Source organism: Saprolegnia parasitica, assembly GCF_000151545.1.
Source record: "Saprolegnia parasitica CBS 223.65 unplaced genomic scaffold supercont2.20, whole genome shotgun sequence".
NCBI classification, from domain to species: Eukaryota; Oomycota; class Saprolegniomycetes; order Saprolegniales; family Saprolegniaceae; genus Saprolegnia; species Saprolegnia parasitica.
Genome location: NW_012156414.1, coordinates 458061 through 482236, shown reverse-complemented (window position 1 = coordinate 482236; position 24176 = coordinate 458061). Strand labels below are relative to the sequence as shown.

General features: G+C 61.0%; 9 protein-coding genes across 9 annotated transcripts in view; 5 read left to right on the top strand and 4 right to left on the bottom strand.

Annotated features, from left to right (window-relative positions):
- Window positions 1-3018, top strand: part of SPRG_20125 (hypothetical protein) — a gene marked incomplete at both ends in the record, with an annotated part of 3580 nt that extends 562 nt beyond the window's left edge. The window contains 12 exons of the mRNA XM_012344954.1: window positions 61-341; window positions 391-452; window positions 505-704; window positions 756-841; window positions 894-953; window positions 1002-1079; window positions 1132-1220; window positions 1264-1474; window positions 1525-1989; window positions 2045-2134; window positions 2184-2789; window positions 2845-3018. Of these exons, the coding sequence (XP_012200344.1) occupies window positions 61-341; window positions 391-452; window positions 505-704; window positions 756-841; window positions 894-953; window positions 1002-1079; window positions 1132-1220; window positions 1264-1474; window positions 1525-1989; window positions 2045-2134; window positions 2184-2789; window positions 2845-3018 (2402 nt within the window). The remainder of the gene's footprint in view (window positions 1-60; window positions 342-390; window positions 453-504; window positions 705-755; window positions 842-893; window positions 954-1001; window positions 1080-1131; window positions 1221-1263; window positions 1475-1524; window positions 1990-2044; window positions 2135-2183; window positions 2790-2844) is intronic.
- On the bottom strand, window positions 2978-3411 carry SPRG_06180 (hypothetical protein). Its single transcript, XM_012344900.1, has one exon. It carries the CDS (start codon window positions 3401-3403, stop codon window positions 3095-3097), a length of 309 nt encoding a protein of 102 aa, XP_012200290.1. The 5' UTR covers window positions 3404-3411; the 3' UTR covers window positions 2978-3094.
- Window positions 3412-3901: 490 nt separating this feature from the next.
- Window positions 3902-9209, top strand: SPRG_06179 (hypothetical protein; the record flags this gene model as incomplete). The annotated part of the gene is made up of 1 exon (XM_012344899.1): window positions 3902-9209. The coding sequence occupies exon 1, from the start codon at window positions 3924-3926 to the stop codon at window positions 9207-9209; it is 5286 nt and encodes a 1761-aa protein (XP_012200289.1). The 5' UTR covers window positions 3902-3923.
- Window positions 9210-9891: 682 nt separating this feature from the next.
- Window positions 9892-11338, bottom strand: SPRG_06178 (hypothetical protein). The gene has a single exon (XM_012344898.1). The coding sequence runs from the start codon at window positions 11302-11304 to the stop codon at window positions 9970-9972; it is 1335 nt and encodes a 444-aa protein (XP_012200288.1). The 5' UTR covers window positions 11305-11338; the 3' UTR covers window positions 9892-9969.
- Window positions 11339-12499: 1161 nt separating this feature from the next.
- Window positions 12500-13402, top strand: SPRG_06177 (hypothetical protein). The gene is made up of 4 exons (XM_012344897.1): window positions 12500-12684; window positions 12735-12824; window positions 12879-13077; window positions 13124-13402. Exons 1-4 carry the CDS (start codon window positions 12509-12511, stop codon window positions 13265-13267), a joined length of 609 nt encoding a protein of 202 aa, XP_012200287.1. The 5' UTR covers window positions 12500-12508; the 3' UTR covers window positions 13268-13402.
- Window positions 13308-14242, bottom strand: SPRG_06176 (hypothetical protein). Its single transcript, XM_012344896.1, has 8 exons — window positions 14133-14242; window positions 14047-14081; window positions 13937-13995; window positions 13820-13885; window positions 13684-13771; window positions 13524-13633; window positions 13437-13483; window positions 13308-13391 (listed from the first exon to the last, which is right to left on the bottom strand). The coding sequence occupies exons 1-8, from the start codon at window positions 14184-14186 to the stop codon at window positions 13341-13343; spliced, it is 510 nt and encodes a 169-aa protein (XP_012200286.1). The 5' UTR covers window positions 14187-14242; the 3' UTR covers window positions 13308-13340.
- Window positions 14243-14438: 196 nt separating this feature from the next.
- Window positions 14439-16465, top strand: SPRG_06175 (hypothetical protein). The gene is made up of 8 exons (XM_012344895.1): window positions 14439-14516; window positions 14566-15025; window positions 15075-15172; window positions 15222-15340; window positions 15388-15552; window positions 15603-15833; window positions 15882-16013; window positions 16071-16465. Exons 1-8 carry the CDS (start codon window positions 14496-14498, stop codon window positions 16363-16365), a joined length of 1521 nt encoding a protein of 506 aa, XP_012200285.1. The 5' UTR covers window positions 14439-14495; the 3' UTR covers window positions 16366-16465.
- Window positions 16466-17482: 1017 nt separating this feature from the next.
- On the top strand, window positions 17483-20830 carry SPRG_06174 (hypothetical protein). Its single transcript, XM_012344894.1, has 2 exons — window positions 17483-20230; window positions 20274-20830. The coding sequence occupies exons 1-2, from the start codon at window positions 17513-17515 to the stop codon at window positions 20748-20750; spliced, it is 3195 nt and encodes a 1064-aa protein (XP_012200284.1). The 5' UTR covers window positions 17483-17512; the 3' UTR covers window positions 20751-20830.
- SPRG_06173 (hypothetical protein) lies at window positions 20781-24139 on the bottom strand (the record flags this gene model as incomplete). Its single annotated transcript, XM_012344893.1, has 4 exons — window positions 20781-22236; window positions 22284-22640; window positions 22701-23849; window positions 23882-24139. 4 exons carry the CDS (start codon window positions 24137-24139, stop codon window positions 20824-20826), a joined length of 3177 nt encoding a protein of 1058 aa, XP_012200283.1. The 3' UTR covers window positions 20781-20823.
- Window positions 24140-24176: the final 37 nt, after the last annotated feature.

Sequence of the window (24176 nt, the reverse complement as noted above, 5' to 3'; positions counted from 1 at the left end):
TCCTCGATGGGCCGTACGAGCCCTTTGTCAAGTCGGAGAAGCGCTGGGTGCCGTCGAAAGAAAAGGCGGTCGTCGTCGACGACTCGGTCGCGGCCACGGTCAAAACGCTCCTCAACAAGCTCACGCGCGAGCTCTTTGAGAAGCTCACGCTGTCGTTTTGCGAAATTCCGCTCACGTCGTTTGGGGTGCTGCGCACGATCATTCGCATGATCATGGAGAAGGCGCTCGACGAGCCCAACTTTGCGCAAGTGTACGCCGACCTCTGCGCGCGGCTCCACGCCCACACGCTCGCGAACGGCGCGTACAAGTTTCTGCACCCCGTGCAGCACGCCACCGACAAGGTATCTCGCAATAGCAAAGGCTTGTCGTGCGCAATTTTGTCGATGGTAGAGCTGGCTCTGGACGGCCATTTCCAGCCCGTCCTTCCCACCGTTCTATGGCCCATACGAGAGGTACACATCGTACAGGTCATAAGATCGCGATGACGGATGGCGTGGCGATTAGTGTCGACGCGTGCGTGGCCGCGCCTCCGTCCAGCGACCCGCCTGTCGCGGTCGACGAGCTCAACATGCCATCGTTCTACTGCAGCGACACGCATCTCTTTGCGATCTGCACCAAGCGCGCCGGCGCCGGCTACTTTGTCTCGGCCAAAGCCCGCGACTCGCTGACCGAAGATGAGCTCTTGCTCGGCCGCTTCCCTTCGGGTACTTGGGAATGGTATGTATGTCCACGATGCAACGGCCGGGCTTGCGTAGCGGACGCGGCGATGAAGGCAGCGGTCAAGTGCACGACGTTCAAGCGCCTTCTCGTGACGCGCTGCCAAGACGAGTTTGACAAATGGGTATGACCCGCCTTCGTCACAGACGACGGACGCGGACGCACGTATGACGTAGAACGTGGCGGACAAGACGGTAGCGCCGACGACCGACGAAGAAAAGCACCGTGCAGCGCTGGTAGAGGCCTCTTTCTCTAGCAGCGATTGCTTAGCATTGGGGTGGTAGGTGGCGAAGCGCGCCAAGGCCCGCATGCTTGGCAACATGCGCTTCATTGGTGAGCTCTTCAAGGTCGAGCTCCTCGCGGTATGCAGCATATGACGGTCATGACAAGGCGCGACCTTTTCGGTGGTTGTAGGAAAATGTGGTCCAAACGTGCTTGCTCAAGCTCTTGGGTCTTCGCCTCGTGCACACCGAGACGCATGGCATCGCTCTTCAGACGCTTCGGTGCGGATATCGCAGAGCTTGTGTCGCTCACGCAATTGTGTAGGATGCCGGACGAGGAAGAGCTCGAAGCGCTCTGCAAGATGCTTGCGACGGTCGGCAAGAAGTTTGATCATGACGGCGTCAAGACGGTCATGAACGGTATCATTGTCCGTCTCGTCGAACTGTCCGAGACGCCGTCGCTGCCGTCACGGACGCGCTTTCTCCTCAAGGACCTTCTCGAGACGCGCGACTACCAATGGGTGCCCCGGCGCAAGGTACACCACATATCTGTTAAAATGCAAGACTCGACCGTATTTGTGTCTAGGAACTGCAACAAAAGACGCTGGACGAAGTCCGCAAGGAGGCCGAGAAGCTCCAGCGACTCGGGAAGAACGCGCAGCACGACGATTTGGTCGGGAAGCGCAAGAAGACTGCCAATTCGAGCGAAAAGCTCGCCAAGCAAAACAGTACGCTCTTGCTGCGGGCACCGGCGCCGCTGTCGCCGGCCGCGGCCTCGAGTCGCATCAAGGGCATTGTCAAGGAGTACATTGCGTCGCATGACCTCGACGAGACGCGCGCGTGTCTCCGCGAGCTGCCCCGCGACGTGCACGTGTCGTTCATTGACACGTCATTGACGTATGCGCTCGAGGGCAAGGACCACGAGCGGTCGGCGGCCGTCGATATGCTGGCGTCGCTCTACGAGACGTTGGATCTTGGCGCGACCGAGATGCAGAGCGCGCTCCTCAACACGCTCGAATTTCTCGACGACCTCCGCATTGATATCCCCATGGTGCCCCTTGCCCTCTCGTGTTGTGTCGCAGATAGCTCATCCGAGGCACACGTAGGTGCACGAGTCGCTGGCGGCCGTGCTTGGTCGTCTCATTCTGGCAGGCTGCTTCGGTCTCTCGTGGCTGCAGTCGGTCGTCGGCCACTTGGTATGATTCGCTAGCATCCTTTCTCGTCGTCACGCCAGGTTGATGGTAGGTGGAGAGCGGTCTGGCCGGCCTCTTACTCGCTGAAGTCCTCTCGGTGATCGAAGAGGAGACGTCGCTCGAGTCGGTCGTCGCCATGATTGCGCGGGAAGAGCTCTCGGTCGCGGCCTTCTTGCCGGATGGCGCGTCGGTCGATGCGTTCCTCAAGGAGCAGGAGATCGACATGTACTTTTACGACGAGGACGACGAGGGCGACGAGGACGACGACGAAGACGACGAGCTCTGGGCGCGACTGACGCCGACGGTCGACGAGTACCTTGTCGTTGGCGACATTGCCGAAGTCGAAACGTGCCTCCAAGAGCTCGCTGCGCACGAGAAGCTCCACGTGACGCTCGTCAAGCTCGTGCTCAACATGCTCTGCGAGTGCAAGGGCAGCCAACGCTCGCAGCTCGTGACTCTCCTCCGCGATCTCCACGCCCGAGGGACGCTCCCGACGGTAGAATTCCAAGCCGCCCTCGAGTGGTGGCTGGTCTCTGTCTTTGAAGACGTCGAGATTGACGTGCCGCAAGCCGCCAGCTACGTGGCACCCGTGCCTGCCTTTCTGATTGCATCGGGTGCCGTTCCCTTGGCATGGCTCGTGACCACGCTTCGCCCGTTGGTAAGCAACCTGCTATACGAAGAGGAAACGAGTGGCTAATGACGTGTTTGTGTAGGTCGAGTGCGGCCTGGCGGCCAAGCTTGTCCAAGCGACGTGCATCGAGATCGAGACGAGTCTGGGCCATGATGCGACCGTTGCCCTCGTCCAGACCAGCGCGGTTGACCTCAAGGACGTAGCGACGCTCCCATCCCATGTCGACAAGGTCGCGCCGTGGTTCGTCGTGGCATAAGGTCGTTCATAGGTCGTTAGAACGCGATAGGATTTACGCTCAATATATATATATATGTATCGGTTGATGGCAACGATCAAAGGAGGGTGCAGGTCGGCGACGGCGTGCAACCAGGTACTTCGGTATCGACGGCAACGGCTTCGCTGTAGGCGATCGCGCCCGTGGCCTTGGTCGTCGCCTGCACGCGGATGTGGTAGGTGCACGTCGGGTTGAGGTCGTCAAGCGTCGCGAGCGGCTGCGGCGCGACGACGGCGACCGCGTCGTCCCACTTCTCGTGAGGCTGCTTGAACTGGAAGACGTACGAGACCTCGTTGCTGAACTCGGCGATCTCCATGTCGATCGACACTTCGGTGCGCCCGACGCAGCGAGGTGGAGCGACGACCATGCTGCTGGCAACTGCGAAAGTGAGGATTGTGACGCAGCTGGAAACTGAAATAGTGTATTCCAACTCGATGCGATATACTGTTGTTGGATGACCGAGCCTCTACAACGGTGTCTGTGTGATGGAAAGTGACCATCGCCGTCTCGGGTACCCGTGGGCAAAGGGGCGACCAATGTGCCCGAGGTGCGAGACGGTCCCATGGCACCCCGCGTGGCAGCTGAATCCTCCCGCTCGACCCGGGAGCTACAGTAGTAGAGGTAGAAGGGCGGCCGCAACGCCCGATGCGGCCATGCACATTTGTACCACGGACCCGCCATTGCAAGGTATTGCTGGGCCCACACACGCAGCTGCGCGCGGCCTTGTGCCCCCTGGATTGGCGAGGCCCTGGCAGACCGCCCCATGTGCGTGGCAACGTGCTATGCAATATCGATTATGAGAGGTATGTGGATCGAAAATAAGAGGTTTGGCTGCTTTGCGTTGCGAAACGGCGCAGTAGGATCGCGCTTGGATCGGTTGTCGGAGCATGGACGACGCGGTCGTCATCTTGCGGCGCGAGCTGGACGCGTTCATGGCGACGCATGGCTCGACGGTGCTAGCGCGAGGTTCCGACGTCGACCCGGCAGCGGTCGCCGAGATGACGCGTCTGAGCTCCTTGTGGACGTGCATGGCGACGCGCAATTTCATGGCGACCGTCGACACGCTCCTCAAGTGGCAGGTGGCCAAAGTCGAAGGCTCGGTCTTTGTTCGCGCCGGTCACTACCTCGTGGGCCATCTGCTCTACGACATGCTGCAGGCGCTCTCGTCGCCTTGTGATGAACGCCTCGAGGCGACCTTGACCCGGCTCGTGCGACTGACGCTCAAGCTCCTGAGTGAGCGCAAGGACCTCGAAGCACCCACAGCCAAACAAGCAACTGATTTTTTCTCGTTCAAGCTGTCGACACCGGCGCTGCTGGTCGACGACGTTGTCCAGGCGCAGTGGCAAAAGATTCTAGGCCTCCTCGGACAGCACGCAATCGGGTCGATCCACGCTGCCATGGACGAAACCCTCAGTCGCCTCGACAAGACGCCATCGATGCCCAAAGACGTGTACCTCGCGACGTTCTCATCCATGCAGCTCCAGCTGTTGCAGCCGCGCTACGACGAAGCGACGGCGCCAGCGAAACTCGCCTTTCTGCGCGCCCTCCTCTCGTTGGCGTCCAAGCCGCAAAGGCTGCCGACGCGTCTCGCCGCGCTGCGCGTGCTCGCGGCCATTCTGCACCGAGAGCTCGCGCACGGGCTTCCGCCACCGACGCGCCACGTTGAGTGGAACAGCTTTCTGAGCGACCTCCACGCCGTCGCGTACAAGCTCTGTCTCAAGAAGCAGCGGCAGTTTAAAACGATTGCGATTGCATGGGACGTGCGTCTGGTCGCACTCATGCTCTCGAACGCCGAGATCTTTGCCCGGTACTGGCGCGACGACGCGATGGCGCTGCTCCGCGTGCACTCGCAGCTCAAGGACGCCACATCCCTTGGTCTCCTCTCGACCTTTCTCAAGCACCTCCTGCGCCGGCACTCGGCGTCGCGGAAGACGCTACCCCTCGAAAAAGACGTGATGGACATCATCAACCTCATCCAAGCGTGGTGCTTCTGCATCTCCAAGCACAAACCAACCAAGCTGCTTTTACTGCTTGGGCATCTCGTGGAGATGAGCGTCTTGCTTGCGTCCTACAACCTGGCGTACTGCCTCCAGAGCCACGTGCGGCAGCTCATCTTGGAGGCCGACTCGATCTTTGACGAGCGTCGGCTCGTGGGCCTGGCCGCATTGCGGGCCATCTTGCTGGCGCCTCCAACCGACGACGGCTCGTCATGGGATCGTGCCTTGCTCGCGGCCTCGCACACGAGCGTCGCAGACGTGGTTGGGTCTGTCCTCATCGAGAGCAACACGGTGTTTGGCAGCGGCATCGTCGGCGCGACGTCCAAAGCCAGCGCATACAAGACGTGGGTCGGTCTCCGCGTCTTTGAAGCCGCGATCGCGTGCACGCAGGTGCTCTTTTCCGACATGCAGCTCAGCGACGAGCACAAGACGATGATTTTAACGCGCGTCGCCGTCCACAGCGAGCTCTCGCTGCGGCAGGTGGCGTCCGACGCGCTCCTGTACATCGCGTCGACGTGCCTCGGCGCCGTCGTCGATGGCATCTACCAGCACGTCGTGCGGCTGCCCTTGTCCGACAAGGCCTTCCAAAGCGCGCTTCCGACGCTGCTGCATTTGGTCCAGCGGATCTGCGAGACTACCAACGGGCCGCTTCCCGTGTCCCACGGACAGGCCATCGAAGCCATGTGCCTCTACGTGCTCTGCAGCGACAACATCGAGAGTCGGCTCGGCGCACTCGATGTGCTTGCTGCTGTCGCCGCCTTGCGCCAGCGCTCGTCGACGCACGCAACGTCGACCATAAATGTCCTCGACATACTGAGGAGCATCGACGACGACCTTGCGCTTCAGTTGGGACTCAGCACCGAGGACATGAAGTCTGCATCGCGCGCTGGCAGTGTCCTCAAGTGGCTCGCCCAGAGACATGCTGCGCTGCATACGCAAAGGCTCTTTGCACACGTGCGCCCCGAGATGGACGACGATGACGACGCGTCGACGGACCGGGACGCGCAAGTGGCAGGTGTCGATTGGCTCTGGTCCCTCGGCCTCGCGACGCTTTGGACCCGCGTCTGTGAAGCGTGCCCCGAGCTGCTTGCGCGCATCTGGAGCGACGTCAATGACGCAGCGCACCGGCTCGAGCCACCGATTCCGGTCTTGGCGAGCGGTGACGACGCGACGTCGGCGCAGTGGCGCCATTGCAGCATCATGGCCTGTGCGAGTGCGCACATTGGCCACGACAACGTGACGCGCGCGTCGGTGGCACAGCTGCTGGAGCGTCAGCGCCGGTATTTGAAGAGTCCGAGTCCGCACCAGCGGCAAGCCGCCGTCCTCGCGCTGGGTGCGACGCACAGCAGCGCCCACGCCCTGCTCTTCGAGCACCTCGCGTCGTTGGAGCTCGACGCGTTCTGTGGCGCCGATCTATGGCTTGCAACGACGCTCTCGCCGCCCACGTCGCCGCCATCGCTCCTATCGAACGGCGGACCAAAGATGACCAAGCGAGGCTCGAAGCACCAGCTGCTCGCGACCAAGAGCTTGGGGATTCAAAGCGGGCTCCAGTGGGCGCTTGCTCGCATCTACCGCAGCCTCCTGTCGCAGCCCCACAGCATGTTCATGTGGTCCAAGCGAACATTCCGGCGGCAGTTGCTTGGCTTTCTGGAGAAGGTCCACGCCCATGTCTCGTCACCGACGCTGCTGCTGCGAAGCGACGTGTGCGCGATCCTCGAAGCCATTGTCCACCACAGTAACCTGGCCTTTGGGCTTGTGACGGACGAGCCCAACCAAGAGCCTTCGCTCGAAGATGCAGCTGCGTTGACGACTGCCCAGCGGTATCGGTGGTTTGAAACACTTGCAGCGTGGAGCCGTGACGTGGCACCCTCGGACGCGCTGGCTTGGACGCCGCACGTGTGGACGCTGCGTCTGCCGACGACAGTCGACGAAGCCCTTGCGCGCTGCAGCCACCCACTTCGCCCGACATGCGACGAGTGGATCGAAATGTGCTACGGCGTCTTGCACGCGGCGTGTGCAGCGATCGCGGGGCTCCTGCTTGGCCCTGCGTTTGACGTGCCCGCCGTCTTTGCCTGGCTCGACGAACTGTTGACTGCGACAACTCTGCCACCGACACGCGCGCGAATCTTCAGCCGCATACGACGCCTCCTTGGCAATGGCGTGCGTCTCTTCCTCTCGAGCGGCAACGACGAGGCGCTCTGTGTGTGCATTGAGCGCTGCCTTGGCGCTGGGGCGTGTACCAAAGAGTATGTGATGCTACTCGCCGACGTTCTACTGGACCTTCGCGCCGAGTGTCGAGCTAGTCGGAGCTTTCCGAAGCTGCTCTTCGTGGGGCTGTTGCACATGGAGTCGAACAGCGGCATGCAGATCCTCCTCACGCTGCTCGAGGCGCCAGAGACAACGAGGATGGAAAGCCTCGAGCGTACGCTGAGTGTCCCGTTTGCCACGACCGCTGCGAGTCTCTGGGTCAACCAGCGCGTTGCTATCAGCTACAAGAGCGTCTCGCCGGACGTGGTCGCCGCTCTCTTGACTTTTGTGCACAAGTGTCCGAGCATTCTTGTGCAGTCGCGGCTGCTCGAGATGGCGGTGCCGTGGGTGCAGAACCTCGCGTCGACGGCCCACGTGACGGCACTCCTCTTCCGTGTCACCACCGACCTTCAAGTCCCGTCGGTGGCCCGGCTCTGGATCGAGCTCGTCGCCTCCGACGAGAACCTCCGAGTTCTGCTTGAGCTCGTCTACGCCATCGAAGCGAACGAAAAGCTCACGACGGCGCAATGGATTCTTTCGTGCATCGAGGTCGAGCGGCTAACGGTAGCGGTCCTCGCCTACGACACCGACGAGCGGCGACGGCACGACCGCGTCCTCGACACTGCCGCGCGAACGATTGCGTTTCTGGCACCGCACGTGCACGCTTATGGCGCATCGCACATGCGGGTGCTGCGGCACTTGGCCGTCTCGGTGCTCTACGGCTATGCCTCCGTGCAGCCGCTCTGGCGCGTGCAGGACGAAGCCCTCCGCGCGACCGTTGTCGCCGATTGTGCCCGGCTACTCGAAGCAACCACGGCCAGCGTTGGCCTCCGGGCACTTGTCGAACGGCCTTCACTGCCGAGCCTCGACGAGCTCCGCGAGCTCTTAACGCCGCTGGGCAGCGCCCTTTCCGAGTGCGAGACCGCCGCGTGGGCCGACGCGTGCCAGGCAGCATTTGGCGGCGCCATGGGCAGCGCGCAAGAACAGCTCTATGCTCAGTGCAGCCTTTACGTCTACCGCCTTCTGCAGCCGCGCTTCAACGGCGCGGCGTGTGTGCACTTGCTCAACCTGTTGCGGTCGGCGCTCGACGACGTCGATGCGATCGCGTTCGTGCACGAGTACCTCTTGACGCTCACGCACTTGGCGCAAGTCATGCCGCCGTCCAAGCTCGTGCTCTTTCCGCAGCTGCTCTGGGTGGCCATCGCGCTCCTCAAACATTCGCAGAGTCAACTACTGAGTGCGCCGATGCTCGAGCCGCTCTCGCTGCAAGGGCCGTCGCTGAGCCTCTTGCACGCCGTCGTGAGTAAACCATCGTTCTTTGAGCCCATTGTGCACGACATGCTCCTTGCGCGACGGCCGCCGCAGTGGAAGCCACACGCGATCGACTGCACGTTCGACGTTTTGGCAGCGCTGTCGCAACAGCTCACGTCCCCCGAGACCGAAGCCATTGTCTTGCGCACGGCCAAGGCGCTGCTGTTTCAAGCCTCGAGCGTCCCCCACGGCGTTGTCCTCACCGCGCTGCTACTGCCGTCGCATTTGGCGACACCGTGTCGCGAGACAGCGCACGACCTCGGCTACCTCTGGCGGCTCCTTGGAGAGCTCGAGTTGGCCGAAGCGCTCACTGCCTCGGCGCCGATCGCGGTCGACGAGCTCGCGCCGCATCTCGTGCGCTGCTGCTTACGGTCGCCCAGTGACGAAAAACTCTTCCTCGACGTCCTACTTGCGATCGTGGTGGGTCACTGCAGAAGGCTGCACGCGCCCACGCTACAGCTCGTGCTCCACCTGGTGCTCGCGGCGCCGCCGACGTTTTGGAAACGGAATGGCACGCTGCTCGCCGTGGTGACGCGCCTCCTCCATTGCACCCCCTCGAGTGACTCGACGTGGCCTACCTTGCTGTCGCTGCTGAGCACGCTCTTGCCGCCGCTCTAGCTGGCGAAGCTAATGGCATGCAACAGAGATCATCGATGGGCTTCTTTCTTCCTGCAGCGTGTCGGTGGCCGAATCGGGCAGAGCAAAAGGATGCGATGTGCCTCAGTCGCGTACACCTACACCCTTGGTGTGCAACCTTGCACACTAACGACCAAAGCGTCTAGCGTGCAATCTGTCTTGCTTCTTATAAAGTATGGATCGTTGGAGGATACCAGGGGTAGGGTTTCTCGCGAGCCAGCGCCGTGGAGAGCGTGCGAAGTATGGTGGCACTCGCCTTGGTCGCTGAGTTTCGCAGACAGGCATCTACAGCTTCAAGTCCGAGCGTGAAGCATCGGCGCATGTCTTCTCGTCTCACCGACACGGGCTCATCACCGGCGTTCGATCTCTGCGCTGGCTTATCTCGCGGAGGCGGGTAACGCGTTGTCATTCTCGCTGTGGGTGCTGGAAGACGCATTTTGTCAAGGACGACGAGGGCTTCTACAGGTGGACCAGAGGAATAAACTTGAGGTCGACCCGTGCTGCGTTCGGATGAACTCGACCACCTAACGCGTCGCGTCGTGGCCGGGTGCAAGGATACCATCTAGGGCTTGCAAGTAATTTTTCGATCGCCAAACCATCAAATTCAAGTTGGAGTTTGTGCGTGGGGCTCCACCTCGCTCAACCTCCACGAAAAGCAAGTGCATCGCTGCTGTGTTGTGTATTAAGTAGATGATGGGTTGCAAGTTCTTCGCGGCAGTAACCTCGTGCCCGAGCAAGATCCCTACTCCTTGCCCGAGAGCTTCTGCGGCACGACCGGGTGGTTGTGCTGGCCCTTGATTTCGTCCCACTCGACGTTGAGCTGCCGGTCGACAAACTGGTCCAAGTCGGACGGGCGGTCGCGGAGGTCGTCCCGGCCAAGCTCCTTTTGCTGCTCGTTGAGCACGCCGAAGCACACGTTGCAGACGCGCTGCGGCTTGTGGTTGGGGGTTGACCCGTGCGCCTTGAAGCGATGGTCGAACCCTTGCGGAAACTTGAAGGCCGCGACGCGGCCGCCGCCGCACTCGCTGCAGCAGAGCCGGCCGCAGTACCGGCAGTGGTGGCGCCGCGTGCCGAGCGAGAATTTCTTCTCGCAGAGCATGCAGCCCGGGCGCGCCTTGTCCTCGATCCAGACTGGCGACTGGTTGACCTTGTGCAAGAGCCGCTTCAGGAGGGGCTTGTCCACCTTCTCAAAGACCGTCTTCTTGTTCTCGTCCAAGTTGTCGAGGCGGGCGCCGTGGCGCACGAGGCGCAGCGCAATTTCGACGAGGCCCTTGTCGAGTGCAACGTGGAGAAGCGTCGACTGGTCCACGGACGCGTTCGGATCCGCCTTGTAGCGCAAGAGCATCTCGCAGAGCATCGGGTCGTCCTTCGTGGTCGTAATGATGTGCACGCCCAAGGGCGTCTGGTTGCGCACGTTGAAGAACTGCGTGTCGGCGCCGTGGTCCAGTAGCATCTTTGTGATCCGGCGCGACTTGGCCGCGGCCAAATGCAGCGCCGTGTTGCGCCGGTTGTCCGGGAGGTTGATGATCGACGAGGCGATGCGGGGCGAGAGCAGCGCTTTGAGCACGCTCATGTGGCCGCCACGAACTGCAAAGTGCAACGCGCTCTGGCCAAACGCAGGGTCGCGCCGCAAGACATCCGTGCCGGGCTGCACCAAGAGCGCATTCACCTCGACCACGTCGCCAGCGCGGGCGGCGAGCAGCAGCGGCGAGTAGCCTTCGGTGTTTTCGACGATCATAGGCGGCCGCGACTGCCGCACATCGTGCATGCTCGGATCCATGTGGTGCAGCGCGTCGCGGAAGACAAGGCTGTCGCGCTGGCCACTGCGTGGCGGCGCGGCGAGATCGTGCACGGACATGTGCGCAAGCGACTCGCGTGCCACGTCGGCATTGGCTTGCACCGCCTTCGTCCCCATCGGGCTGGATGCATATTCGTTCGTCGAGTCGTACTGCGCCGAGCTCGTGAAGCTCGAGTCGTTAACGCTGGCCGTGAGGCTGTCGACCGTGTTGCTGCGGTACGTCTGGCGCCGCTGGGACGTCATCGGGCTCACCTCGCTGCTCGCGTCGTCGACGGGCATTGCTGCAAAATGTGGTTTGGCCCTTTTTTGGCCCAGCCCCAAGTTAGTAATTTGGCAGGAAAGACCCATTCTAATATAATACGCGGTGCAAAATTTAAAAGATGCGCTGCGAACTTTAATATATCATAAATATAAATCAGCAGGACGACTAGAAGCACGCAACCTGCAGCCTGTCTGTACCGGTACAGTGAAGCTGCTTGCAGAACAAGGCCTTGGAGCCACAGACGGTCGACAAATATGGCCATCATGCACTACGAAAGCATGTTAAGGCGCAGTGTGGAAACGCTTTTGGACAACCTACAAGAAAAGATCGTGCTTGTCGAACAATCGTTGGATGATATCTGAATTTTTGGCTGCCGTTTGCTTCAACGAAATAGCGTAGATCGCGGGCGTATGGAAGGATTGTGGAATGCTACTACTGCGCGGACTAGCCCTGCAACCTTACCGGTTGTGCTCAAGATACTTGTGAATCCTCCTTCTCTGCTCTTCCGCCCGGGTTCCACCAACGCAGTTGCGTGTGTTTAGTGCGATTGCTTGGTGCGTTGAAACCAAGGGTACATAAATTCAAATTGAATTTATGTACACTTGGTTGAAACTGTGCGTTCTCCGAATTAAAATATGCGAAATAGAATCAAATGCATGTATTTTAATAAAGCACTGTGCATTCTATTTTTACACGCATATTATAATTGTACGTCATGGCTCCGTTGTATGTGACATAGAATACCGTATTATTAATATTGGAGACGCGACGGTTACACCAGTGTGAAATGCGAAGCTCAGCTTCGCGAACCTGCAACACCCAACGTGACCAGCCGCCCGCCGCATGTATAGACCAAAGCAGGCCATGGAAGCTGGCGACTCGAATCGGCGCTCGCAGCTGGTTGCATCCAGGCGTATTTCGATGCATGATTTCGATGGACTCGTTCTACATCGAGAAAGCAGCAGAGGCATGGGCGGACCAGGCTTCAACTTCTGCTACAGCTCTTCTGTTGACGGCGATCTGTAGCGCCGACGGAGCCAGCTCGACGAACGCGATGACGCCAATACCGTCGCTTGGCGTCGGCGGTGCGTCGTCACACGAATGTGTCAGTCACCACGCTGCGTGGGACGTGCAACCTAGCGCGACGAAGGTGTATCTTCTGGTCATCCGGATACCGTGCCATGTCGTCCGGAAACCGCGCCAGCCCATTTTGCGGCAGGAATGAATGACAACGGAGTGGCGACGATCGAGGCGCGGGCCGAGGCCCTCGAGCAGCGCGTGATTGCGATGGAGAACGTCGCGCGCGTCGTGCAGCACCTGCGGAAGGAGCAAGTGGCCAGCGCCGCCTTGCACACGGCCCCGGCAGCCTACTACGACTGGTCGCTGGCACAGCGTGCGTACGTCGCTGCGTTTGTACATGAGCGTGTTGATGCAGTCGCTGCAATAGGCAGCTCTTGAACTGCAAGACGAGCCAGCTATGTAAGAGCATCATCATGGAGAACGTTGCGTGGAAGGCAGAGATGGTCCATGCCCCGCGGTACGCACGACACATGATGGTCGCCACCGGACTTGACATCGAGGTCATACGTAGCTACGTGTGCGTCATCGTGCAGTACGAGGCCAAGGTGAACGCAGACAAGGTCGCCAAGCTCGTGCGTGATGCTGGCAAGGATGCCAAGGTCTCTCGCAAGCACGTCAACTTCCAGCATGCGGCGACCGACGTCTCGGACGAGCTCACGGGCTTCCAGTTCAACGGCGTCTCGCCTTTCGGCATGAAGACATCGATCCCGGTATGCCTTACACACGCCTCACAGCAGTCTTCCTACGTGCAACTAGGTGGTCGTTTCGAGTGCGATTCTTCCTCTCGGCTACGTCTGGCTTGGCGGCGGCGCCGTCGACGTCAAGCTCCGGGCATCGACCGCCGATATTGTGCGGGCTCTCGATGCACTGGTCGGCGACATCTCCGAGCCGCGCGTCTAAATCTCGTTGCACCCTATTGTGTGCGCGAGATATCTGAAGAGCCACCATAGAAACCGCTTTTGTTTCCAACTTGTTACATCTCAAACATGTGCGTAAACGGTCCTTCGGATCGAAACTCCAGCGCCTACACGCAGTGAGATCGTTGTCTGAGATGGCCGAGAAGACGCACTTGGCGATTGCCAAATGTGCCGGCGCGGATCACGGGCAGTTGCAGCTCTACAGCACATTCGATATTGCAGGTTGAAGACATTGTGACCTGACGCGGTCGCGCCGTGCACGAGGTCCTTGGCCATATCACCAAGTAGCTGGACGAATGCGAGGTAGATAGCCTCGGCACCATCGTCCTTGCCGAGCTGCCCATGGCACCTACGCGCTTGCGGCATCGAAAAGGCACCGGAAAGAAGCGCCGTATGTACTGCAGGTTCTTGCCTCGCTGGACCTTGGAGGTGAGCGCCGCTTGGGGCACGACGAGCACGTGGACCGGCTCGCCGCTCGCCGTGCATGCTACACAGCAAGAGCAGGAAGCTTGGCCCTACGTGCCGTGCGGACTACCTTCGCAGATGCTCTGAGGTTTGCCTGACGGTGCGCTGAGCAGGCGAAGCGTCAGCAACGATTTGACTAGCCCCATCGTGGCAGCATGAGCGCCACGTACAAGCATCGCGGACGCACCAATCTTGGGCAAGTCGTCGGCCGTCGCACCTTTGGCCCACGAGACGTAGACAATGAGGCTAGCGCATCTTAGATTAGCATGCGGCGCGTCGAGGTTGTAGCGCGCGTACCCTTTGCCGATGCTCACGTACTGGTCGACGTTGTCCTAAGCGATTGGCGCAGGTGCATCAGCGTGAGGCAGCGCATGGCGGCGTACGATGAGGAGCGTCGCGGCCTCGCAGCGCTGGGTCACGCAGCGGAACGTTGTCATGGCGGCTGCTGGACGTCAGTATTTGTGTCAATAATTGCGTCGACCAGGAAAGAGCGGTCAGGAATAGACACACCAAGTGCAATTTCCGAAAAAAGTCGCGTACCAGATGGTGACGCAAAAATGCGTCGACACAAAACATGGCAGCTTACCCAACACAAGTGGTTTGAAACTGCGCCAACGCCCTCTGCCGTGCGCCAAACCGAGTGGTGGCGGCACGTCGGATTGGTCGAACGTTTTGCATTTTGACCAATCCGATGCGAGTCGCATTCAATCCAACCCGACGTGCTGGCAGGAGAGTTCCGGGCGGCGATGGCGGTGGGCAAGTTCCAGGTACGTAGCCGTCTCTGCGCGGATCGCCACTGATGGGCATGGCTTCTAGCACCGGTTCCGCGAGAGCCACGCGGCCTGCTACAGCATCCGGCTGACGCGCGTCCTGCTCCTGAGCGTCCTCGCCCTGGTCGCCCTCCAGCTCTTCTTCGTCGGCGCCTACAACGACAGCTATGGCTTCGACCTTAGCCTGCGTGGCCCGGTCAAGTACGACCGAAATCGCCTCGTGGCTGACCTCCTCGAGATGAACACACTCAACGAGATCTGCCTCACGGCCAAGGACGCTGTGATCTCGTTCCAGAACAACGATACGACCCATCTTTTGCTCACGCCCGAGATGGACCACACGCTTCTGCTCGAGCACTTGAGCGACTGCCACGACGTCGACGTCTTTCTTCCGTCGGACTTGCGCTCGCACGGCTACTGCGAAGACGGTATGGCGTACGTCCAGTTCCTGCACGCGCGCGCCTTGCCGCACTGGGTGTTTGACATGCGCTACGAGCGCGCCGATGGTACGCGCTTCGATCCTCTGTATGCGTGTGCGATGCTATACCTGTCTAGGGACGTTTACAACGTACTTTGAGCTGTGCCCGACGACGCCACTCGTGCTCATGAACCATTACTGGCGCGGCGTCCCCGACATGGCCAAATTTCCCGATGTACACCATGCGTTCTTCTTTGGCGTTCTCATTACGACGCAACTGCTAGGAGAAACCCGTGATCCTCATGCCCAACATTGAAATGCACGAGCTTCGCGCGCAGCACTACTGGAGCGTCGACTATGTCCTCTGCAAGACACGCGACTGCTACCACCGCGTCGTCGCCTGGTGCCATCTCGCCCATTCCGACTCGAAGAAGCTCACGCCGGCTGTAGGTACGCGCAAGAAGGCAACCCGCGCAAGACGCGGGTGCTGTACACACAGCACACGTCGTCCGATCCGACGACGCTCACCAAGTGGCACTCGAAACAGCGCGCTGTCGAGCGCATCAAGCCACGGGACTTTCGATCGCTGCGCTTCTTCCACGCCAACGGCCACAGGTAGCGAGCGACACCAGGTGTCTATCGCTGTATAACACCATCGTGGCTAGTACCCAGAAAAGCACGCGGCAAATCCTCGACTGCTGGGCAGGTCGCAACGACCTCCCGCCACTCGATCTGTATTCGCTCGACGACTCGTCGCGGGACCACTACCACAGGCTCTTTCCCAATGCGACGCCTGCCAACGTTGCTTTTCATTGGGGCACCGATGTGAATGCGGTCGCGTTCGGGAAGCTCCTCGCGGAAGCGCCGGTCATTCTCTGTCCGAGCAAAATGGAAGGGTACGCGATGCCTGCGACCTGGAAATCGAAATGGCAACAATACTCTAGATTTGGCCACTACATCAACCAAGCACGCGCATCCGGCGCCTTGGTGCTCACGACCAACGGTGCGCCGATGAACGAGCTCGTCGACGCCAACTCGGGTGTGCTCATTGCGGCCGACGTGATTCCGAGCGCCGGGTGCGACGCGTTTTTGAGAGGACCGTGTGAATCTGAATCTGAATTGGAAAAACGTAGACATCAAATGCTCGCCCCCGACTTCAAGTACAAACACGGTCTTCGCAACGCCACGAGCATGGAGTACGACGTGCACGGAAGCTACATCTGCGACGCGGTCGACAAGGTCCTGGGCATGCCGCCGTATGAACGCGAGCGGCGCGCGGCGAACGGCCGGGACCGGTACCTCGCGCAAATCAAGTTTTTCCGCCGCAAAATGGAAGAGCTCCTCAACGAACTCCGGGGCACGGGGACGTTTCTGAACGAAGTGCCCGACGACATTGATGTCCTCGACGACGACGACGCGACGACGTAGAAGGGACAACCATAGATATACTAGCTCTAGTAGATAACACGCACCGCGCCGAGAGAGGATGCACAGACAATCTCATCCGACACTGCGAGATGGAGCGCCACGTGAGCTTGAGCCTATTCACGTCACTGAGCTTGAGCTTGCTCAAGACATGCACTGGTCGTCGATACCACCCAAATCAAAAAACAACGAGATTTAGGTCATCAGGTTGTGGACGCAAGCGTGGTTGAAGCAAGGCCATACGCTTTACTTGGCCTTGGTTGAAGCCATGAGCGCGGAGCAACTGTCTGCCTCTCGACGGAGTTGCGGCGGCGGTTGAGAGCACCTTGCTTGGACGAGTCGTGCCAATGCTGCCTCGGATGCCACAGAGCTCGTAAGGTCTTGCTGGATGTTGAAATGACTCGAGCGCGGGTGTGCACAGGGGTGCGAACGACTGCGATATACGACAAGCCGTACGGATAATCGCATGATGTACAGCATTGTCTTCTAGTTGCACGACAGGCATCCGACAACTAAGCATGCACCGGATCATGGATTCCTCTGCCCCCAGCTTCTGCCACCAGGTTGTCGAGGTCGACCACGCCACTGTACAGTACGGTACGCGCTATGCTGTCATCTCCTTTACTACATGCGTACGTGCTGCTGCTGTCACGCCTCGCGCAAAGCGGTCTCGCTTCTCATCCTGGCCTTCTGGTCTTCTGGCCTTGCGCGCGCATGGGCCACGCCACGTACCTACTACTCCACTCGCGGGATCGCCGTCATGTCATGGTTCCTCGTCGCACATGTTCCGAGCGTGGTACCTATCGCAAGGGCATGCGACGCACAACGCGGTGCAGTTGCTCGCAGCGGCTTCTTGGCATCTGCGGCAGCATGCAGCATGTAGCTTCACGGTCATGGCCATGGCCATGGGCTCGGAGAGGCGGCGGTCGCACCGTCTTTGTAAGGTAGATAGATAGATACCTGACGTGCGCGGTTGTGAGGACTTTATTTTAATTTACCCGAATGCAGCGTCCATTTTTATTCTGTCGCGGGGCCACATGCTGGCGCCGGCACTGAATTTTATTCTGTGCGCGAATATTTAAAACATCCAAGCGCCTTTTTTTAATGCATCAACGAATTGACGAAGTTGGCCCATTTCCAGTTCTCGATCATGGCGACGCCCGAGGAACCGACGCCGGTTGCCGACGCGCCGGCCGTAGCCTTCACACCGCCGCCGCCGCCCATTGACGTGACGCTGCCTGCCGAAGCGCCCGCAGAGGACGCGGCGGCGCCAGAGGCCACGCCAGTTGCCGCTTTGCCAGAGGCAGCTGCGGTAGTCAATGCGCCAGTCGAGACGACGCCGCTCCTGGTCAAGCCGCCGCTCAAGCGCATGACCATGTCGCGCACCGACTCGGAGCGGCCGATCCGGAAGGAGCTCATCACGCTCTTTGCCTCGTGCACCAACTTGCATCTGCCATCGCTGCCGCAGTCGTTCTTCCAATCGGTCTTCAAGAAGAAGAATTCGGAGGCGTCGACGCCCGAATGCAAGGTCGAGGTCGAGATGCGCCGGCCAACTGACAACATTGTTGTGCACGCGCAGGCCACCGAGCCGCGCCGGTCGCGCAACCCGTCGTACACGATGGGCTTTACGATCCCCATTCCGCTCTCGACCAAGACGCCGCGGGGGTCGGCGGCGTCCTACTCGCTCTACTTTCGCGTCCAGCAGACCGACGTCGGGCTCGAAAAGATTGTCGCGCGCGGTGAAATCTCGTGTGCGACGCTTCTCGAGAGCTTCCGCCAGGGCTCGCCCGTCGTGCATTTACCGCTGGCGATGACAGGCGCGTCGGACGCGATCCTGAGCCTCACGTTTGGCCGCGTCTTTCCCGTGAAACACTCGGTCGTGCCAACGCAGAACATGCTCCTCCACATGTACTCGCTCAACCCCGAGAAGGACGCGAAGGAGATCCGCTCCAAGCGAACGCTGGTCGCGACCGAGGAGGTGCTCGAGGTCGGGTACCACGCGTCCGTGCCCCCGCTCTTGCTGCACCAAGCGTACAAGGAGACCGAGGCCCTGCACCGCCTCTGGACGATCCGGTACAAGAACGCGCGCAAGGCCGCCATGGACTTTACGTCCGACGAAGAGGCGCTCGCCAGCGGCTGCGACGTGTACGCGATCGAGGTCATTAGCGGCCGCGGGCTCAAGCTGCCGCCCAACCTCCCGCCGATGGCGCCGACGCGCACGAGCCGGTCGTCGTCGTCGGCGTCGACTGCGACGGACGCGGCCAGCGTCACGCTCAACCCGTTCGTCATGGTCAAGTTTCGCGAGACGACGAAAGGGAAGCGGCCGATCGAGATCTCCGAAGGCAAGACCAACGTCGAAATGAACACGTCGGAGCCCAACTGGGCCGCCAACATCGTGCTCGACACCAAGCCCAAGACGACGACGCTGGCCGAAGCAACGAGCAAGAAGGACGGGAGCACGCCCCGTCGTTCGCGCTCCAACAGCAATGCGCACTCGCCCGTGAGCTCGTCGAGTAGCAAGAAGAACCAAAACTTTGTGTTTTACCGCCCGTCGCCCGTCAACGCGGACGGCCACAGCAGCAACCATGCGCTCGAGCGCGTGCTTCAATTTGACGTCGCGAGCGAGTGTGTGAGCCACCACGACGGCCAGATCGATATTGGCCAAGTGCTCGTGCCCGTCAAGGCCATCCTGTACGAAGGCTCGAACGACGTGTACGCGATCAACGTGACCAAGTGGCTGCCAGTGCTCTCGCCGACGGGCGACGTGCGCGGTGAAATCCTCCTGCGGATCCAGCTGAAACGCACCACACTGCCGTTCCTCCTCGAGCCCGAAGACATTCCGGGTCGCCACGGCACGCTCTTCAAGCTCGCCGACCCAGTGCGCGACAAGACGTGGCACAACAAGCTCGCCTCCGCCGACTCGACCACCAAGCAGCTCTCGATTCCCGAGCTCCGGGACGAGGTCGCGGCCCTCGAAGCGTCGCTCTCGCAGCTCGCGCAATGGATCAACTACAACCACGACCACGCCGACGAGTGGTTCCGCTCGAGCATGGACAAGGCCAAGACAGAGGTGCAGCCGTTTGCGACCAATCTCCACGTGGCGTATTTCCGGCTCTTCCGAGGCCCGACGCCGGTCGTGCGCGAGGCCGAAGCGTCGATCGTGCCAGGGACCGACATGTCGGCGTTCTTGAGCCGCCTCGACTCGACGTCGCTCGATGACATTGCGGTCTTGGAGCTCCAAGACATGCTGGAAGTCGACGTGACGTACTCGACGGTCACGTGCGGCGCGCCGACGGCCCACAACCTCGGGGTCTCCAAAAGCGGCCTCATCGAAATGGAGGAGACGCTCCTGTCGTGCGAGAAGAGCATGGTGCGCGTCCAGACCGAGTACGGTCTCCGAAAAGCCGTGTGTCTCTCGCAAGCGCTCAGCGTCCTCGTCACGACGTTCATGACGCAGCTCGAACTCTGCGTGCAGCGCATGGTGCCCAACCATGACGCCATCATGGCGCAGTGGGCCGCGGTCGGTTTCCTCCTCGGCTGGGAGTCGCTCGTCTCGACGCAGGGCAAGGAGCTCCGGATGCTCTCGGATGCGTGGGTCGCCATCAAGTCGCTCGAGCGCTTTGCCATCCGCCTAGTCTCGGGCGACGTCGACATGGAGCTGCGCGAGCGCGACGACGGGTACATCCTCGAGCTGCCAGTGCCATCGGTCCATTTTGGCTCGCTCCCGCTTTCGCTGCAGGACGGGCAGCTCATCTCGGTGACCGCCGTTCTCTTTACCCAAGGCATCAACGAGATGCAGACGCTGGCCAACGCTGTCGGCGCGCAAGGGATTGAGCTCCAGACGCGCGTCAACGAAAAGAGTCTCAAGGTCCATTCCTTCTGTGTGGTCCGAAATGTCACAAGTCGTGTAGGCGCTGCAAAAGTACCTCGCGAGTCTCACCAGCACGCCTGGACTCGTCCACCACTGCGCGTCGCTGCGTCTCGAGCCGCTCGCGACGCTCATCGGCAGCACGGAGAAGAAGAACACGCGCATCCTCCTCGAAGCCTCCGACAACGTCCGGCGCATGAACGGCGGCCGCGTCACGTTTTGCAAGAGCGGCAAAGATCGCACGGCCATGTCGGTGACCTTGGACCAAGCGCGCATCCTCGGCAGCACGTGGAAGCAAGCGACGGTCCTCATGAAGGAGTCGACGATGGAGAAGGAGTGGCTCGAGATCAAACCCATCGCCAACTTTATGCGCGAATATGGTGTGCGTATCGAAGTCGCCAAGAAGAACGTCGGCCAAGCCCGGTATTCGTTCAACAGCCTCCAGCGCAAGTGCCTCCCCAAGATCTACCGTCCGTCCCACGCCGCGATCCAGGGCTCGCACGACGTCGACGATTCGTAAATTGTATCAATGTATCAGCGCACCACCATATCCAGCATTCAGTATCCATTCAGTAGTAAATGGATGCGTCGTCTTACGAGTCGCGCGCCGTCACGGACGTGACCATGTCTTGGATCGTCGACGTCGGCGGCCGGTACAGTTCGGGCAAGAGCTTGCGCTGGATCGAGTTGAACGAGTACTTGAAGCGCCCGACGTTCTTCTTGGCGACGACGATGCGAACTCCATACTCGCGCATGAGATTCGCGGCCGCGAGCTCATCGTGCGAGACCATTTCTTGGGACGCGTGCGTCGGCGACGTGACCAGAAACGGGTTTTGCACGTTCGCGCGCTTGAAGAGCAAGCGTGCTTGGTCCAGTGTCACCGACATGGCCGTGCGATCTTTCCCGCTCTTGCAGTACGTGACGCGGCCGCCGTTCATGCGCCGGACGGCGTCGGACGCTTCGAGCAGAATCCGCGTGTTCTTGGCGGCTGCGTTCTCGGCTTGGACAACCGCCATGAGCGGGTCGAGCAGCAGCTGCGCTGTCGTTCGGTCCGACTCGACGTTGAGGCCGAGGTACTTGGCGTGGTACTGCTGCAGCGTCTGGAAGCTCGCATTGTTGATGGTGCTTTGGAGCTCGACGCCCGACGTCCCGACCATGTTGGCAAGCGACTGCATCTCGTTGATGCCTTGCGTGAAGAGCACCGACGTGACGCGGATGAGGCCGAGGTCCTTCGGGGCCCCGAGGCACGGAATGCGAATCACGTAGCCTTCGTGGTTGGCGCCGGTCTCTTCCAGCAGCAGCGTCTCGATCGAGTCGTCGAGCTGGAACGCAAAGCGCTCGAGGCACTTGATGGTCGCCCACGCATCCGAGAGCATCGTGAGCTCCTTGCCTTGGGACGAGATCAAGCTCTCCCAGCCAATGAGATATCCGATCGAGGCCCACTGGTGCAGGATCTCGGGCGCGGTCTCCATGTGCAGCTCGAGCGAGGCCAGAAACGACGTGACGAGCGCCGACACGGCCTGCGAGACGCAGACGCACTTGCGAAAGTAGTACTGGTACTTGCACGCTTCGAAGGCTTCGCGGAGCGCGAGGGCCGACGGCGCGATCGTCTCGTCGCTCGGGTGCCGCGTCAGACGCGTGCCCAGTGTCTTGGTCATCGTCTTGCGCGCTTTCGCGGCCAGCGACCAGCTCGCCGCCTTGGCTTCGGTCGATTCGTCGTGTTTCTCGGCGGCCTCGGCGTCCGTACTACTACGATTGCTGCTGCTGCCGACGTCGTCGCCGTCGTCGACCGGCACGAGCACGGGCCGCTCAAAGGTCGCGACGCCGCCTTCGACCATGACGTTGCTGTGGAGGTTCTTGACGCCGTTGGCCACCAGCGCGATCTGCGTCTTGACGCGCACGAGCTTGTCCTCGAGGCCAACGAGGCCTTGGTCGTCGAGGCCGAGCGCGTGGGCCGTGGGCGCGCCGCATGTGACGGTCGCGTACGTCATTAGCGTCGGGTTCTCCTACAAGTCGATGGCACCGCAGGACTTGTGCTATGGTGGTCGGCTACCATGCTCGGTGGCGGCGTCGACGCAACAACGGGCGGCGTGTCGTCGTTCAAGCCGAGCAGGTCAAACTGGCTCGGCTCGGCCTGGACGCCGGGGCGCGGCGACGCAGCGGGCCACGCGTACTTGCGCAAATACGACACGTGCAAGTTGGTTGCGAACGCTTGCACGTCGCGCTTCTTCTTGTCGCCGCTGCCTTTGAACCAAAGGCGCTGGCTCTGGCGGGTCTCGGCCGTCCGGATCATGGCCGCGAGCTCCTTCACTTGGCGATCGAGCTCCATGACGTGCGCATGTAAAAACCCGATCGAGTAGTGCTCTTGGTCGCTCGGGATCGCCATCGTCTCCCGCAGCGCGCGATCCATCTACACGTGTCCGTGGACACCGTTAGCTCGCGGTGCATTAGTCTTTGTATGTGCTCGAACCGTCGACGACGCGAGGCGGAAGAGTGGTGTGTCGTCCGCTTTGGCCTGTCCGGGCTTGGACGCATGCGTGTTGTGCTCCGACTCGAGTACAAACGGTGTGGATGTCAGCCGAATCTGCAAGTCCAAATAGAGCTCGCCAACCGGTTCCTGCTGCCGGTTGAGGATCGGCACCCACATGGCCGTGTGCAGCGAGAGCGCGTTGGGCACAACGTTGCGCGTCTCGGGCGTCATGAGCGGGCGCAAGTCGTTGAGCGAAATGAACACTTGGCCAATTTCGACCGCGCTCTGGCCGTCGTTCTCGGCCTCGCCGTAGACGTCCCACTGCAGCGCGCCGGACAGCACTTGCTGGCGCGACGGCCGAAACCACGAGAGGAAGATTTGCTTGGCCCCTTGCTTCACCTCGACGTCCGCTTTCGTGTGCAGGAGCGAGGCCACGCTGTGCTTACTGGCTGCCGATCCATGCGGACACAGATGCACGTTCTGGTTGGTTCCAAAGCGCGGCGAGAGCGACTCGTACTCGGTGTTGGTGCGTCCGACGAGATGCCACGGACTTTGCTGCAATGGCGTCGCGGCCGACTCGGTCTCGTTGAAGAGCACCATCACGAACGGGTGCACGCCGCAGCGGGGCGCGAGCGCATCATCGCTGGACGAGCCGCGTTTCGGCGAATACTGCTTCTTGAGCATCTCGCGCGGGCTCAGCGGGTGCGGCGGACGCACCGGTGACGTCTTGCGAGGCACGTTGGCGAAAGGTACCGAGAGGTTGCGCGCGGCGACGACCGAGACGCGGAAGACGTCGCAGCCGTTCCGCAGCGCGTCGTCGCCGTCGGCAAAGTGCTTGAGCCGCTTCCGCGCGTTGTTGTAGCGCACGCGCCAGAGGTGGTAGGCGCCTTCGAGCTCGCGGCGGCAGTGGCGAAGAAAGAGCAGCGGCATTTGCACGCTGGGTCCGACCTCGGCCAGCTCTTCGCTCACGAGGGTCGGCAAGTGGTGCAGCGGATTGGTCGCTGACGGGAACGCGTAGCACTTGATGATCTCGTTCTGCGTCTCGAGGAGCGAATGCGAGAGTGGCGCGACGCGTGCGAAGCGGAGCGTGAGGACAGCCGCGTCCGTGACGGCCGACGTGAGCGGCAAGTAGACCGACGAGGCACCGTGCTCGAGTTTTGCAGCAAGTGCAACCACGAGACGTCGGTGTGGGCAACGACTTTTCCACTCGCACCTTCCTCGGTCAAGACAACGTTAAAGCACACGAGCGAGTCGGGCGGCGTCGTCGCCGGCAGCTCGAGTGTGAGGCCAATGACAAAGGCCGGGTTGCGGCTCCGCACCTTCTCCGTCGAGTAGCGAGGCGTCTGCGGCAGCGGCGCCCGGTTCGCCGCCTTGATTTCGACCTGGATCGTGCACTCGGGCAGCTTAGCCTTTCCGGCGGTCGTGCCGAGCACCGACATGGCGCCGCGCAGGACGTTCTGCGCCGTGCTGTTGACG

Excerpts from the sequence above, each read along its gene's own strand:
- SPRG_06180 (XM_012344900.1), bottom strand. The coding sequence starts at position 3,403 with ATGGTCGTCGCTCCACCTCGCTGCGTCGGGCGCACCGAAGTGTCGATC.
- SPRG_06176 (XM_012344896.1), bottom strand. The coding sequence starts at position 14,186 with ATGACAACGTTCCGCTGCGTGACCCAGCGCTGCGAGGCCGCGACGCTC. Across the intron at positions 13,634-13,683 it reads CAGCGAGGCAAGAACCTGCA|GTGCCATGGGCAGCTCGGCA; the intron begins GTACATACGGCG and ends GCAAGCGCGTAG. Across the intron at positions 13,484-13,523 it reads GCACGGCGCGACCGCGTCAG|AGCTGCAACTGCCCGTGATC; the intron begins GTCACAATGTCT and ends AATGTGCTGTAG.
- SPRG_06178 (XM_012344898.1), bottom strand. The coding sequence starts at position 11,304 with ATGCCCGTCGACGACGCGAGCAGCGAGGTGAGCCCGATGACGTCCCAG.
- SPRG_06177 (XM_012344897.1), top strand. The coding sequence starts at position 12,509 with ATGAATGACAACGGAGTGGCGACGATCGAGGCGCGGGCCGAGGCCCTC. Across the intron at positions 12,685-12,734 it reads TGGTCGCTGGCACAGCGTGC|GCAGCTCTTGAACTGCAAGA; the intron begins GTACGTCGCTGC and ends TCGCTGCAATAG. Across the intron at positions 13,078-13,123 it reads GCATGAAGACATCGATCCCG|GTGGTCGTTTCGAGTGCGAT; the intron begins GTATGCCTTACA and ends ACGTGCAACTAG.
- SPRG_06174 (XM_012344894.1), top strand. The coding sequence starts at position 17,513 with ATGGCGACGCCCGAGGAACCGACGCCGGTTGCCGACGCGCCGGCCGTA. Across the intron at positions 20,231-20,273 it reads TCAACGAAAAGAGTCTCAAG|GCGCTGCAAAAGTACCTCGC; the intron begins GTCCATTCCTTC and ends CAAGTCGTGTAG.
- SPRG_06175 (XM_012344895.1), top strand. The coding sequence starts at position 14,496 with ATGGCGGTGGGCAAGTTCCAG. Across the intron at positions 15,173-15,221 it reads ACATGGCCAAATTTCCCGAT|GAGAAACCCGTGATCCTCAT; the intron begins GTACACCATGCG and ends CGCAACTGCTAG. Across the intron at positions 15,553-15,602 it reads TTCCACGCCAACGGCCACAG|TACCCAGAAAAGCACGCGGC; the intron begins GTAGCGAGCGAC and ends CATCGTGGCTAG.